Raw genomic sequence first — 14,565 nt, 5'->3', positions numbered from 1 at the left:
GAATTATATAATGCAATAAATGGACAATATTCCCAATTACAAAGAAGTATTAAATGAAGGCAAAGAAAAAGTATTTGAATGTTTTTAAACATTAACTGATTGAGTAACAAAGACCTGATTTTCTCATCATTAGAGTTGAAGTTTATTTTTTTACCTTAGTCATTCTCCTTAATCACCTCCAAAGTAAAGGCGAGTTCATTTTAATATAAATGATGTAAAATATCTGCACACATTAAGATTAACCTACATGTCATAATCAGAGCTTTTCTTTAAAAAATTCACATTTATATGAGTACATTCATGGTTCATGTACACTTAGTTATACAGATGACAATACAACCATCTTCTAGGAGAAAATTTAGTTGCCCCCCCCCAAAAATACCCTAAGGTGGAATCCTGAAAACCCAACCCAGCCTACCATCTGTTTTTGTAAATAAAGTTTATTGGACCACAGCCTCACTCTTTTTGTGTGTGTATTGTCTGCGGCTGCAAGTGAGACCACATGGCTGGCAAAACCTTACATACTCATCTGGTCCTTTACACAAAGTTTGCCAACCCCCGGCCCAAGGCAATAGTCCACGACATTAAAAATCACTTGGGCCCTGGCTGGTGTAGCTCAGTGGACTGAGCATTAGCCTGAGAACCAGAGGGTCATCAGTTTGATTCCCAGTCAGGGCACATGCCTGGGTTGCAGGCCAGGTCCCCAGTACGGGAAAGCGCAAGAGGCAACCACACATTGATGTTTCTCTCCCTCTTTCACCTTCCCTTCCCCTCTCTGTAGAAATAAAGAAATAAAATATTTTTAAAAATCACTTGGGAACCTTTTCCAAAAGATACCTGTCTGTAATCTCCTATCCCCCCTTTCTGACTTCCTAGTTGGTTAGGTACCACTGCTTGATTAGTAGCACAGTAGTCAGTCACCTGACATTTTCTGCTCCTTTGTATGCAGTTAGCAGTGCTAGCATTCTGCACACTGTGGGTGCTCCATTTTGTCCTTACTGAATGCTAAATGAGCCACACATTCTACTTTAAATAGCACTGGCATTTAATACTTAATACTTTAACCACTTCCTCCTCCTTGAAACTCTTCCCCCTTTGACTTCTACAGCATCACTTTCCCAGTGGAACACATTTCAAACGTCACTTTCTACGAAGCCTTCTGCCTTCTCCGGTAGAATTAAGTAATTATGGCCCTTTTTCCCAGCTCTCCTGTGCCATTCTTCACATACTTCTAAATCTAAACTATATTTATTCATGGTTGCACCCAAAGTATTCTCATTTGTGCTTGGTACAAAGTAGACAGTCCATTAAGAATCTGATAAATGGATAGGTAGATGAATTCCACACTCTAGATGGAGGCCTTGACAAATACACATAATGCCTATGTAAACACAAAAAATAACACCATACTGGGTTAGTGAAAGTTGAAGAAACAAAAACCTTCCTGTTTGAGGCATATACAGCTTTCCACCATTCTGAACAAATGACCCACCTGATTCCCCCCTCTAGATTTCTCTCCTTCCTTTTCAAACTGCTGGAGCTGCAAAAAACACTAAAACACTGATTAACCAAAACAGAAATTTTAGGCTATCCCACCACTTCCCTGGTCAATTTACACCTAGCTCATTAAGGCTTCCTACTATTGTCCAATTGAAGTTCTTCTCTCTTTCAAATGCAACCAACAATTAATGAGTGCCCACTTATTTATTAGAACACTACTGAACAAATTAGGCATCAAGCACTGTGCCAAGTGTTTTCCATGCATTATCCCCACTTAATCCTATGCTAAGCAAACAGAATATAGTCTCTACTCCCCTAGAGTTCACAGTAGAGTGGTGAAGAAGGGCTTGCAGATGTGTAACAAATACAATTCATAGTGTGTTAAACTCTATGACAGAGGTGAAGGTTGGGTAGGACTCAAGAACAGATAAAATTGAGAGGCAACTTGCAGATGGGTAAAATCAGTACATATGCAGCAAGAGAGACAAGTAAAGGATGTTTAGGAAACTGAGAGGGAACGAGATAAGGAACGGAAAAGGTGAATTCAGATACGACTTCTGAGCTCTGAAGTTGTATGGCTCAGCTGGTGGCACATCATCCAGCAAGAAAATAGGTCACCAGTTTAATTCCTAGTTAGCACACATGCCTGGGTTCCATATTTGGTGCCTGGTCGGAGTGCATATGAGACACAACTGATCGTTGTTTCTCTCCCTCTTCCTGTCTTCCCTCTGTCTCAAAATAAATAAAATCTTTAAAAAAAAGATACGATTTCTGAAATCAGGCTGAGGCCTCTGGATATTGTTGGATATTGTGTTGCATGCAATAAGGAATTAGTAAATTTTTAAAAAATATTTTATTTACCTTTAGAGAAGGGAAGGGAGAGAGACAGAAGAGAAACATCAATGTGTGGTTGCCTCTCACATGCCACCCCCCTGGGGACCTGGGCCACCACCCAGGCATGTGCCCTGGCTGGGAATTGAACCAGTAACCTCTTGGTTTGCAGCCCATGCTCAATCCACTGAGCTACACCAGCCAGGGCTTAGTAAATATTTTGAGTCAGAGAGTGACATTAGGTTTTAAAAGTAGAGATCAAATAATTGCCAGCAGCATTTTGGAAGGATGAGAAGAGGAAGAATGGGTATAGGATACCATTAAAAAAGAAAAGACATCCTAGAAATATAATCAAGTGATTGATGTGGAAGTAGAAAGCACTGAAGGTAAAGGATTCAAAAAGAGAATCAGGTTTCAGGATGGTAGATAATGAGTATTAGTTTAGACAGATTGAGTTTAAGATGCCTGCAGGGCAACTATGTATACCCGACAAATAATGCTGCTGTTACATTTCATCCTCCACAGTGACTACTGTGTATCACTTATCTCCTGAAAAATCATGCATTGCCCTGCCCCATCCGCTCTCCTAGTCAAGCTGAAATTCCTGTTTAATGTTTAAAGACCCTGCAATCACCCTACATTACTCAATACTAATCCACTACTGCCAATCTCTCAATGGCCCATTCTAGTAAAACTAATCTGTTTCCTGGACTCATTTTTTTTAACCTTGCCGTCTCCAGGAAGCAGTCTTAATTACCTAAATAGGCAAGACTCTTCATGCACAAAAGAATTTTAAAAGTGTATACTATAAATTGTCATATATGCAGATCCACGGCATGCCCAATATCTGTAACACCAACTCTCAAAATCAAACATCCTTTTGCTCTGCGATGCCAAGCACTCCATTGGTAGTAACAGTAAAAACTCTATCATTGGTCTTGCTATTTTCAGAGATTACAAAAAATATCTTGAGGGTAACAGAGAATCATAATATTCTTATTTAGTATGAATACAAGAATTTTACCCTAAAAACAACAAGATAATGCTAATAACAGAATATATTAATGAGTCTCATTATATCCTAAATAAGGTACTATGTCCACCTTTATTTGAAAACTACTAAAATCTAATCATGGCATTTTTAAATGTGATTTTTGGTTAGCTAGCCTAAAGGGCAGTGTAGTATAACCTAATAATTAAGAACTCTGACTTTGCTGTTAAATGGCTCCGGATTCAAATTCCAGATCTGTCACTTACTAGCTATGTAACCAGTCAGGTTAGTTAACGTCTCTGAACCTCAGTTTCCTCATCTATAAACTGAGAATGAATGCCTTCCTATCTCATGGTATGGTTATGAAATTAAATAGGATCATATATTTAAAATGCTATCCCAAGCCCTGTCTGGTGTAGCTCAGTGGATTGAGCACGGACCTGTGAACCAAAAGATCGTGGTTCCATTCCCCATCCGGGCACATGCCTGGGTTGCAGGCCAGTTCCCGGCAGGGGATGTGTGAGACGCAACCATGCATTGATGTTTCTCTCCCTGTCTCTTTCCCTTATCCTCTAGGGATGGATAAATAAAATCTTTAAAAAAAGAATTTTTCGCCCTGGCTGGCGTGGCTCAGTGGATTGAGCGCAGGCCTGCGAACCAGAGTATCGCGGTTCGATTCCCAGTCGGGGCACATGCCTGGGTTGCAGGCCGGTTCCCGGCGGGGGACGCGTGAGAGGCAACCACACATTGATGTTTCTCTCCCACTCTTTCTCCTTCCCTTCCCCTCTCTCGAAAAATAAAAGAAAGAAAAATATTTAAAAAAAAAAAAAGAATTTTTCAATAAGAAGAAACCAAACATCTCCTTGAATGGTTAAAGAGCTAGAATAAATGACTTTAAATTAAGCAAGATGTTTGAGTTATACAGAAGGATGAAGTTTTTGACTGACTTGTGTTATATAATACAGGCCTTGTTACAGATCGCTTGGGTTAGAGTCACAATTTCTTGATCTATTTAAGAACAGGACAGCCCTGGCTGGTATAGCTCAGCGGATCGAGCACGAGCCTGCAAATGAAAGGGTTGCTGGTTCGATTCCCAGTCCAGGGCACATGTCTGGGTTGCAGGCCTGGTCCCCAGTAGGGGGCATCTGAGAGGTAACCATATATTGATGTTTCTCTCCCTGTCTTTCTCCTTCCCTTCCCCTCTCTCTAAAAATAAATTAAAAAACTAAAAAAAAAGACTAGGACAGACAAAAATCTTATGTTGGATGGCTTGTATGTAGTCTTAACTAAGGGTAAGGAAAGTAAAAAATGGCCTCTTGAACTCCTTCTATTCTTGGAGTCTGTAATATGTCTGACGAAGGTACCAATTAGAATAGTTAACTATCTGCCCTGGTTGCTGTGGCTCAAGTGGATTGAGTGTCAGACTGCAAATCAAACAGTCATCAGTCCAATTCTCAGTCAGGGCACACGCCTGGGTTGCGGGCCATGTCCCAGTAGGGGATGCTCGAAAGGTAGCCACACATTGATGTTTCTCTCCCCCTCTTTCTCCCTCTCTTTCCCTGTCTAAAAATAAATACATAAAACCTTTTTTTTTTAAAAGAATAACTATTCGATGTAGATACTCTTCATGATCTAACCATGCTCTTCATCCAGAAAGAGTATGTTCTTCAAATATACTGCTTTCAAGTGCCTCCTTAAACAAAATGAAAATAGCAATAACTCATAATTTTACTTGGAAATTTGCATTTCTTGGCTAGGTGGATGGAGAATAAGAGTAGTTGGTACAGATGTGGTGTCTCCATATGGCTTCAACAGGAACTGGAAACCATTCTGGAAATATATGTCTTAACTGCAAAAACAGAATCTCAATTATAAAAACCTTAGTACTCCAGCAAATTTCTCCTGGTCCACCTTGGTGCTATGTGCCGTATTTTGCCATGTATAATGGCTGCATACCATGGGCATAAGAACTCTGTGTATATAAAGCACACAAAAACACGGGTGCACATTATACACAGGAGTGCATTATACATGGCAACAGACGGGTAAAGGTGATGTAAAAGAGATGAATATATTAATCTGAAATGGCTTTTCCTCCCCTGATCCTTATGGCAGACATGGCAGCAAGAACATAGAAACTACATACCAGTACCCATCCCGCTCCTCCCGGCTCTCCTGGAACCTTCCAACCTCTCAAGACTGACCCATCTGGCTACCTATTAGCTTTCACCTCATGCTCCAGCCTGAGGCATGGGGTGAAAAATGCGTTCACCCCATGCTCTATGCTTTTCTTTGGGGCAAATGAGAATCTCTGGAGCCAACACCAGGTACAGATTAGAACCTGTCTTGAAAGCACCCAGGGACTAGCACTTCTGTCTTTAATTCTTTTCAGTGGGTAGTCATGATCTGCTTCTCACCTAGAAATCTAGATAAACAGGAGCCAGGGCAAACAGGTCTGCAGGATAAAATGCATTAAAAACTCTATTAGGGAAACTGATTATCTAGTTTATATGTAGTTTATCTACCTACATGAAGCTCTTCACCTTTCTCTCCCTTCCTATTTGATTTATGGCCCTTTTATTACTTAGACATATCTACACAAGGAAAAGTAAAAAAGAAAACTAAAATCTGATATTTTGGTTACCTAATAGTACTTCATGTAAAAATGATTTAATAGAAGGAGCAAAACTAAAGGCTAAAAGGAGATTTCAAAATTATTTTAATGTTAAACATATAAATGCTACTCTAATCCTATCCGTTATGTAAGTTATTTAAATTCTGACATTTTGGGAGAAGAAAAAGAAGCAAAATTATATACCCAGTCTCAAAATTCTGCCACTATTCTTTAATACCAGATGCCTGCAGCCTCAACACGTCTTCAAAACACCTTTCCTAAGGTAACTTTTTGTATTTTTTACAGCACTTTTTAGTTATGCAACACCACTATTTAGTAGCAATGATACAGCATTATCTGTTTACCACTGGTGAAAAGGCAAATAAGTTAATGACTTGTCTAAAATTACATAATGGGTCAGTGGCACAGTTATTTAAAAAACAGGTTGCATGACTCCCCAGCCCAGCACACTTTTTATTAGCCTACAATAATATTAGCAGGATCTGACTATTATTTACAAATCATACCTACAATGGTGGCTACCATTTATCAAGTCCTAACTACATGCCAGGCCCTATGCTCAGTCCTGTATAGTCTTTCTTTAAATTCTCACAATATCCCTGTGAGGCAAGTACTGTTGTTATCACCTTTTGGCAGGCAATGAAAACATGGTGTAGAGAACTCTAACTTGCCCAGGGTCATCAAGCTAGTAAGTGACAAAGCTGGGATTCAAATCCAAGCCTGTCACTATAGTTTGCGGTCTTCACCTTCAATGTTGCTCCACTCCCTAGATCAAGGAACAAGTTGTTATGTATAACTCAATACACTTGAGAGGAAAAAAAATCAACTGCCTACACTAGGCCATTAAAAATTAATCCAAAAAACTTATAATAGTGAAATCTATAAAAACTTCTAATGCTTTCTTCACCTCCAGTCCAGACAGATTAAGTCTCCACTTAATTTAGCAATACTACCAGATGTATACTGCTGTTTCACACAAAATGAGGCACTGCATTTGTTAATAATATAGTAAGTACCATTAGGGGCCAAAGATGCTCCTGTTCTGACTAGAGCAGCATGTCAAGTGACAAAAATTGTACAAAGTCAGGATGTAGAAGCACTTTCTAGGCATACTCATAGCGCCAAGGGAAAAAATAATGGGGTGATAAGGCTTCCATACAACCACTTTCAAGTAAATAGCATTCTTTCTTTGTATCTGAATTTGTTTTAAAGGATGAGGAAATAAAAACATGCTGTTCTGGTTCTCAAGTCAGCAAGCCACCGTAACATGAAATCTAAAGCCACATTTAAACAAATAAAAATCACATTAGGAGCATTCTATTGCTGCCTACAGTTTTGGGGGTGGGGAAGATAAACATTTTCAGTTAAGGTTTCATTACAACAAAACAGTCCGACTTCCAAATTCCCATTTGTGCCAATACTGAGTTTAGGGTTTGTGACTATTTATCTTAAAGCAAATCTCCAATGTTATCCTTGAGTTTCTTCACACTGGTTTTTTCCCTAATACTAGAAGACTGACTACTTTTCAAAACAGATTATTTCTTGATCATCAAAATGACAGCCTCCTCTTCCCATCCGACTCTTTGTGAAAGGATACTACTCAGCGCCTAAGAACACAAGAGAAATGTTCTGTCGAACCCATCTTTAAAATAATGTAACACTTCATAGTGAAGGTACTTAAAGTACATTTACAGACGTACTTCAACAAGGAACTCAAAGGAAAAAAAATCAAATGAAAAAACTTTTAATTTAAACCATAATGTATTATGAATATCAACTGAGATGACACTACTTTTCTAATAGAGCAATAACGCAGTTTCTTGTGAACTGGTTTCTGGTAGTAAATACAGCTATAGGAACATTACTCTAACAGAGCTTCAGAAAAACTATAAAACTAACCTAAAGTTATCCAAAATCATAAATGTTGTGCTATATACCTGAACCACAGTATAATAGTTTCCTCAGCAACTGCTAACATTTTCCTGTTGAAAGGGTGCTGTCATCTTCATTTGTAATGGCAACTACTTTAATTGTGAACATATACTTAAATGAAGACTGTAACACACGCTATATTAGAATTAAGCAAACTGCTTGTTTTCTAAGTCAATGTAGCATCCAGGAAAATTTTAATTCTTTTTGGGAAGAAAAAGGTTTGAATAATAGAAATGTTGATTTATTTTTGAAATTTTTATTTATTAATTTGCGAGAGAGATCTGTTGTTCCACTTATTTATGCATTCATTGTATGTGCCCTGACTGGGGATCAAACCCACAACCTTGGCATATAGAGATGACGCTCTAACCAAGTGAGCTACCTGGCCAGGGTTGATTCACTGCTTTTTTGCATTTGTTATTTTTAGTTAAATTTATTGGAGCGACACTGGTTAACATTATATAGTTTCAAATGATTACTCTTCTTTTGTTGTTGTTGGTGTTGGTTGGTAAAGTTAAATCCAGCATTTGAATTTGCTGATTTGGGGGTGAAAAAAAAAGACTGCAATTTAAAATTATACTCAGTTAAGAAGGTTCTATATGCAGAAACAAGAAATTGCTTCCTTAATGAGCTTAAAATACATTTTATTCTCAAGAGGCAGAAATACCAACTTACCAGCTTTGTGCCTCTTTTAATTTCCTTTTGGACATCTTCAATAGAAAATCCACCAAGACTCTCATTATCAGAGTGTGATGATACCAAAGCAGATGAAAAGAGCTATAAATTACATTTAAAAAAAATTAAGGTTCATACATACATAAAGAAATTACAGTGAAACAGTGAGTAAGATGTTAATTTTAAAAGAAAATATTCTTGTAAAGATGGCATCGTATTAGTAAAAAACCATTTCTCAAAATTCAACTGATTTCTTTTCTTCATTTTTTAAGGTTCAGGACTATTCACTAAGATTCTCATGGTTTCAGGTCTCTCAGTTGCTGCGGGTGTACTTACCATGCACTTATGGTGTGCTGCCACCTTCTGGTTTTCAGATATTAGTAACTGTCCACATTCCTTGTCTCTATTTGACTTACAAAAGCCACACTTGCGCTGTCTTGTAGGACCTTTTTTCTGTTCAACTGAGCTTGACATGATTTTTAAATTACCTTTAGAATGCCACTTTATAAGCCTCAAGAAATGCTACAGAGAATAAAAAAGGCAACAAAATGGTTAATTTCACGTAAAATCAGTTTATACAGTCATATAAGTTGTTTGATATCTGAGGTTAAGTTTTAACATATGCATATTAAATGGCTTTTTAGTGTAGACAAATCAATATCAAAACTTAAGATTCCTGCATACTTAAAAATATGTATTTGTGTATAACTTAATGAAGTAATTGAGAAAAATCAACCTGCTCTCAAATTACAGAATATGTGAAATAATTAGAAATTATTCTGCATGGGTAGGTAAAAAATACACAATGTGTGATATTAAATTCATCATCTGCTAACATAATTAATGCAACATATTTTCCAAATTTAGCTAGGTCCCCTTCAAAGTAACAAAGAATTATTTTCGTAAGAGAAGAGCAAAAACTACTAAGAGAAGTACACAATACCCAGAATGAACCGAATTCTATAATTGTATGATTTCTTAAAGTTTACATTTGATAAACCCCAAAAGAAATAAATTTACTTAACTATGACTTTGAAACACTTTTAAACTTGAATTATTTTCAAGTTGAAAAAAATCACATATATGTGTTTAATACATTAATTTTTGGTACTGTATTCTTTTTTCAAATAGAGAAAAAATTAGGCTTATAATAGTCTATTACAAAACACAAACTTTAGGAACCAATTATTTATAAAAACAACTGTATTATGTGACTCAGATGTACTCCAACAATCTGCTTATTAAATTAAAGTTACAATGTAACAGTACTGCTCAAAATACAGTAGCATTCATACTTAAATTAGTAATATTGTATAAGGTAGGAAATATTTGAGTGAGTCTCAAATTCAAACTATAATTATAGGTAGGATAGTGAAAAAAGGGAAGAAAAGCTCTAACATGGAAGGTTTCAGATGTAGATTATCAAGTTCAACATGGATTCTTCAGAAGTATCTAAACAAATGTAAAATCGGTTATTTGATTTGTGTCGTTTTTCCAAATCAACAGAACTGCTTTAAGCAGTTCAGGAGCCAGGCTGCCACAAAATGAATCAACATGAATAAAATCTAAAAGTTTTGCCCTAAAATTTGCCATTTTTTTCAATTTTTGTATATATTTTAACATTCTCATAATACCATGTTGAAAAAAAATAGACTCACTAATACTACATTATAGCTTTCTGAGATGCACTTGTTCTCCAGAAACAGTAGCAACTGGATGCCGGCAAGGTGGTGCCTACAAACCATTCAGTTGTTGACAATATAACAAATGCAGATACTTAATCTGAATTTAAAGTGGAGCAACAAAGAAACAGTTCTTAGCAATTTATATCTAGATTTTTCTTTTCAACAAAACTTCAAGGGCCCCGACAGTCTCTGCACTGATGGCTTTAACAAACTTTTAATGCTATCTATAATTTTACATACCCCAGTCTTCCAAATGGCATCAGATGGTACTGTATTCATAGCACTGGCTATAAACCCTGAAACTGATTGAAAACAGGCAGCAAATACTTTTAGGATTAACGAAAAAAAGGATGTAACAGAAAAACAAAAGAAACAAAAGGGGAAGTGTGTTTGCATTTGCTCAGGCAAATGTGTTCAGTTGCTTTATCAAGAATACAGCTGCCAAAATTTTTAGAATTAACTATGCAAAACACCAAAATTCATAAACAGCACCTAAATGTGTTGTTTGTGTTCTAAATTAGCTTTCTTTATTCCTATGCAATAGCAGGCACTATGAAACAACTGTACTATATTCAGCATTTGTACCGGTCACCCTTGTCCAGTTGAAAGGATGGCACATTATGTATCACATCTGTACAGACATCTTTAATGTGTGATTTCCATACAATGCTAGTTAGCATAGGCTATAAAGTCGGCTTAAAATAAAGAAAATCCCTAAAGTAGGAAAATCTAATTAATTCTGAAAATGGTACCCCCCAAATTTTATCCATATTAAAATCTGCCTCTTTCAATTCATAAACAGGTAAATTGCTCATCCTAATTTTGAGAACCTACTTTTCTAGCTATCAAAGACCCCAAACTGTAAAAGAGAAAAAAGGTACACTTTATTTTGCACTCGAAAATATTTTAGTGTATTTTTCTGCAATCTGTTTAAATAGAATTTCTAAAGTGAACAGAAAGACACAAAAGTGCACAAAACCAATTAAAAACTTTCCCCAATGTGCAATGACTAAATGGATTTTTCCACTAAAATTCAAATAATGCATCTGTGCACATCTTGCTAATTTTTTTTACAGCCTCCTTGTAAAATATGAAGTGGAGAACATCATGGAAACAATGAGTCCTAGCAAAACTGTCTTTATCATGAAAATACAGATTTTTATCTAATGCTGTCACATTTGTGGTTTCTAGTTAAGGAGAATAAGAACATTCCAGGACCAATGTTAAGGGGTTCATAATAATCCACACAGCTATATGCCATTTTAATTTTAGTGTAAAAGGTTTTTCAGGGCATGCACAGATCAAAGTTTGATGCTTTCACCTAATAATGAAACCTTTTGCACAAAAGAAACACAACATTACAGATGTTATAAAGCAAAAATAAAGATGCATAGATAACAGCGGTGAAAAAACATCTAAATGTCTGAAAAAAAAAAAGCCCGATTAGTTAAGCTGAAACAATTCATGCGTTTCTGATTTTCCAAGATGCTGTGAGGCACCAATGTAGAAATAACCTGAAACATCAAGGAGAGCATTCAAGAGCCAAGTCGAGAGAGCTCATTCAATGTCTGGTATCTGAAAGACCATTTTCATAGAAAAACAAAACAAAAACTGCAGTTCCGGAAGATCAAACAATTCCACACGCAAGCAAGTTGAAATATACTGATCAAAATATACGTGATCCCCAAAGAAGCAGTATTTATGTCAGTAAAGTTACAGTGGAGAGAAATAAAGGAATAAGAGATGAACCGGAAGGGCACCTGAATTTGGTTGCACGATATTACAAGCTTCGCACTGCTTTTTTTGCGGTTATTCAAAAGGAAACTGAAGGAATTTTCCAGTTGTTTCAAACCCAAGGGTAGAGAAAGAATTTGATCTGTATGAGTAAGACCTAGTATTAAGCCCGTAAGCTGATGAAAAGGGTTTTTCAATTACTAAAGGATTTTTCAACTTCCACGCATAATATCGAAAGGAACAAATTTCAAAAGAATGCCGTGCTCTTCGTCCATATAATAAAGGATAGTACACATAGCGTACCGGATCCTCTCCGTTATTTATTCAATACACACTGGACTCCAAGATCTGCCTCTAATCTAGCGGTAAACTCGCAAAACTATCTTCCTCTAAAGCACTTTAGCAGGTTCCTTTCGGTCGTAAAGTCAGGGTCCCGTAATTGTCCTATTCCAGTCCTCCGGAATCCAGAAAAATATCATCCTACCACTTTTTTTTGAACCCTCCTCCCCTAGGAGTTCGCCCTCTAAGTCTTCGTTTCATATCTGTTTCACCCCTACGTCCCCCGACCCTGGAGCTTTTCCTCTTTCCATAAGGCTAACCCTCCTGCCATCCTAACAATTCTTCCTCTTACTCTTCCCAAACAGGGAGTCTCCTTCCTTCCCAAATATGTACTAAGCAATGGCAAAGACTAAAAATTCCCAGTAATTTTTCCTCCCTAAATGTTGCGCCCCCTCCCCCGAAGTCCAGGCTTAAGCCTAACGTCTTCCTTGGCTTCTCTAGAGCACTTTTCTCAGCAGCCTCTTATCTAAGCGCCTTCAACGAGCGGGGCTTCTGGGGTCCCCGACAATAAAGCGAGACCACCGAGAGTCCCCCTTAACAACGGGCAGGGGCGGCGGCCTGGCCACCGCCATCCTCCTTGTCTTCTCCCGCCAGACAGAGAATGGGGGGGGCCCAGGGTACTGTGGGGACTCACCAGTGCGGCCCGGAGGCAAACGGCAGGAGAGAAGCGCCAATGAGGCGAAAGAGAAAGAAGTCGGTCTCCGTTCTCCAGCAGCGCCTAAGAGCGAGGCTCTGTCGCCGGAGGTTGTTTCCTTTCATTCGAGGAGACGGGCTCGCAGAGCGCCCTTACGTCGCCCCCCCCTCTCACGCAACGACTCACAGGGCGTTAATACGCCCGAATGCGCCGCAGGTCCTGATTGGCTGCAAAGGAGGGACTGCTGAAGCTGGGGAGCCAGGGCGCCTGTGCAAATGCCGCCCCCAGTTTGGATCTGGGCGACGGGCCCCGCCTCCTGCTCGCGCGTGTACCTTCTATTCTCCGGTCCGTCGCTCAGCCAAGTGTTTGCAGGCAGGATCCGACGAGACGCAGAAAGATTCGAAGCTATAGCTGTGGATTGGGCTGAAAAGAATCAGGGTTGGAACTAGAAACCGTTGAATAGGGATGCTGGGTAACCAGTTTTCAACAGTGATTTATATGGGTAGGCCTTATCCCTTGCACTTGTTCACTGAGGCCTTTTCACATCCATTATTTCATTGTACTCTCGTGGCATCCCTTTGAGGTCCTCCGTTCTCTCATTTACTGCTGGGAAGTACTGAGAACCTCGTACTGGAATCAATCTGCCTGGATCTCAGTGCTTGGATGAATCATTTTAATCTCTATACCTTAATATTTTGGTATTTAAAATGGGGATAGAAATAGTGACTAACGGATTTATTGTGCAGAAGAAATGAGATGATGCGAGTGTCTATTGGGGACGGACCTGGCATATAACAAGCCCTCTATAAATGCTGACATTGTCATAATCAGAAAAGACAAGTGATTTTCTTTATACCTCACACAGGCCAACCAGGCACCTGAACGATGTATGAAGTCAGAATGCTTGGATTTGAATCCCTGCTCCCGACCTCTAGCTCTATGACCTTGAACAGAGTGCATTACCTCTTTCTGCTCAGTTTCAACACGTCCAAATCTCCTAGAGTTGTTAAGAAAAATGAGTTAATGTATGTAAATCACATAGAATACTTGGGCAGAGAGTATGCCCTATGTAAGGGTCACCTTTGATTATTTTCAACTCGATCCACAGAGTGCAAGCCATGGTTGGGGGGGGGGGAGGCCTAACAAACAAATGAAAATGAAAGATGTCCTTCAACTACTTGTTACTTTTCCTGTAAAGGGGATGGGTGGGAGGAGGAATGCATTTCCATTGTTCTGATACAATCCTGTTTCATTTCTTACATTTTCCCCTGCAATGTCAACCTTAAATTGTAATCCTCAAGAAAACAGTAACCATGTTGATGTAGACTTGTATCCCATATAAACAGAACCTAATAAAAGTGAACACATCAATCATTTACCTGCATGGGACCCTTAGCCCTTTCACTCAAGCCTTGTACCATGAAAGGGACTGGCTGGAGATTTGCTAAAACCCAGAACGTGTATTCCAAACACAGTGTATTTGAAAATAGCACAATTTCCCAACAGCTTTACATATTTACTTATTTGAAAATGAGACTGATGATTGTGTAAATAACAAAATATACTGCCTATGTACTGTCATTGTTTTAGATTCCCCCCACATGCCCAC

At 38.3% G+C, this 14,565-nt stretch overlaps 1 protein-coding gene across 3 annotated transcripts in view; it reads right to left on the bottom strand.

Moving 5' to 3' along the window:
• The window catches only part of PHF6 (PHD finger protein 6), a 53,109-nt gene extending 39,998 nt beyond the window's left edge, over window positions 1-13,111 (bottom strand). For all 3 annotated transcript variants that reach the window (XM_037146362.2, XM_037146363.2, XM_037146364.2), the window contains exons 1-3: window positions 12,957-13,111; window positions 8,901-9,086; window positions 8,565-8,666 (exon numbers count right to left, since the gene is read on the bottom strand). In XM_037146362.2, coding sequence (XP_037002257.1) covers window positions 8,565-8,666; window positions 8,901-9,038 — 240 coding nt within the window. In that variant the 5' untranslated portion in view covers window positions 9,039-9,086; window positions 12,957-13,111. The remainder of the gene's footprint in view (window positions 1-8,564; window positions 8,667-8,900; window positions 9,087-12,956) is intronic.
• Between the last annotated feature and the right edge of the window lie 1,454 nt (window positions 13,112-14,565).

The sequence above is a fragment of the Artibeus jamaicensis genome, unplaced genomic scaffold (genome assembly GCF_021234435.1).
Source record: "Artibeus jamaicensis isolate MK-2021 breed Jamaican fruit bat unplaced genomic scaffold, CSHL_Jam_final contig_240, whole genome shotgun sequence".
Taxonomy (NCBI): Eukaryota; Metazoa; Chordata; class Mammalia; order Chiroptera; family Phyllostomidae; genus Artibeus; species Artibeus jamaicensis.
This window is presented reverse-complemented; position numbering and strand designations above follow the sequence as displayed.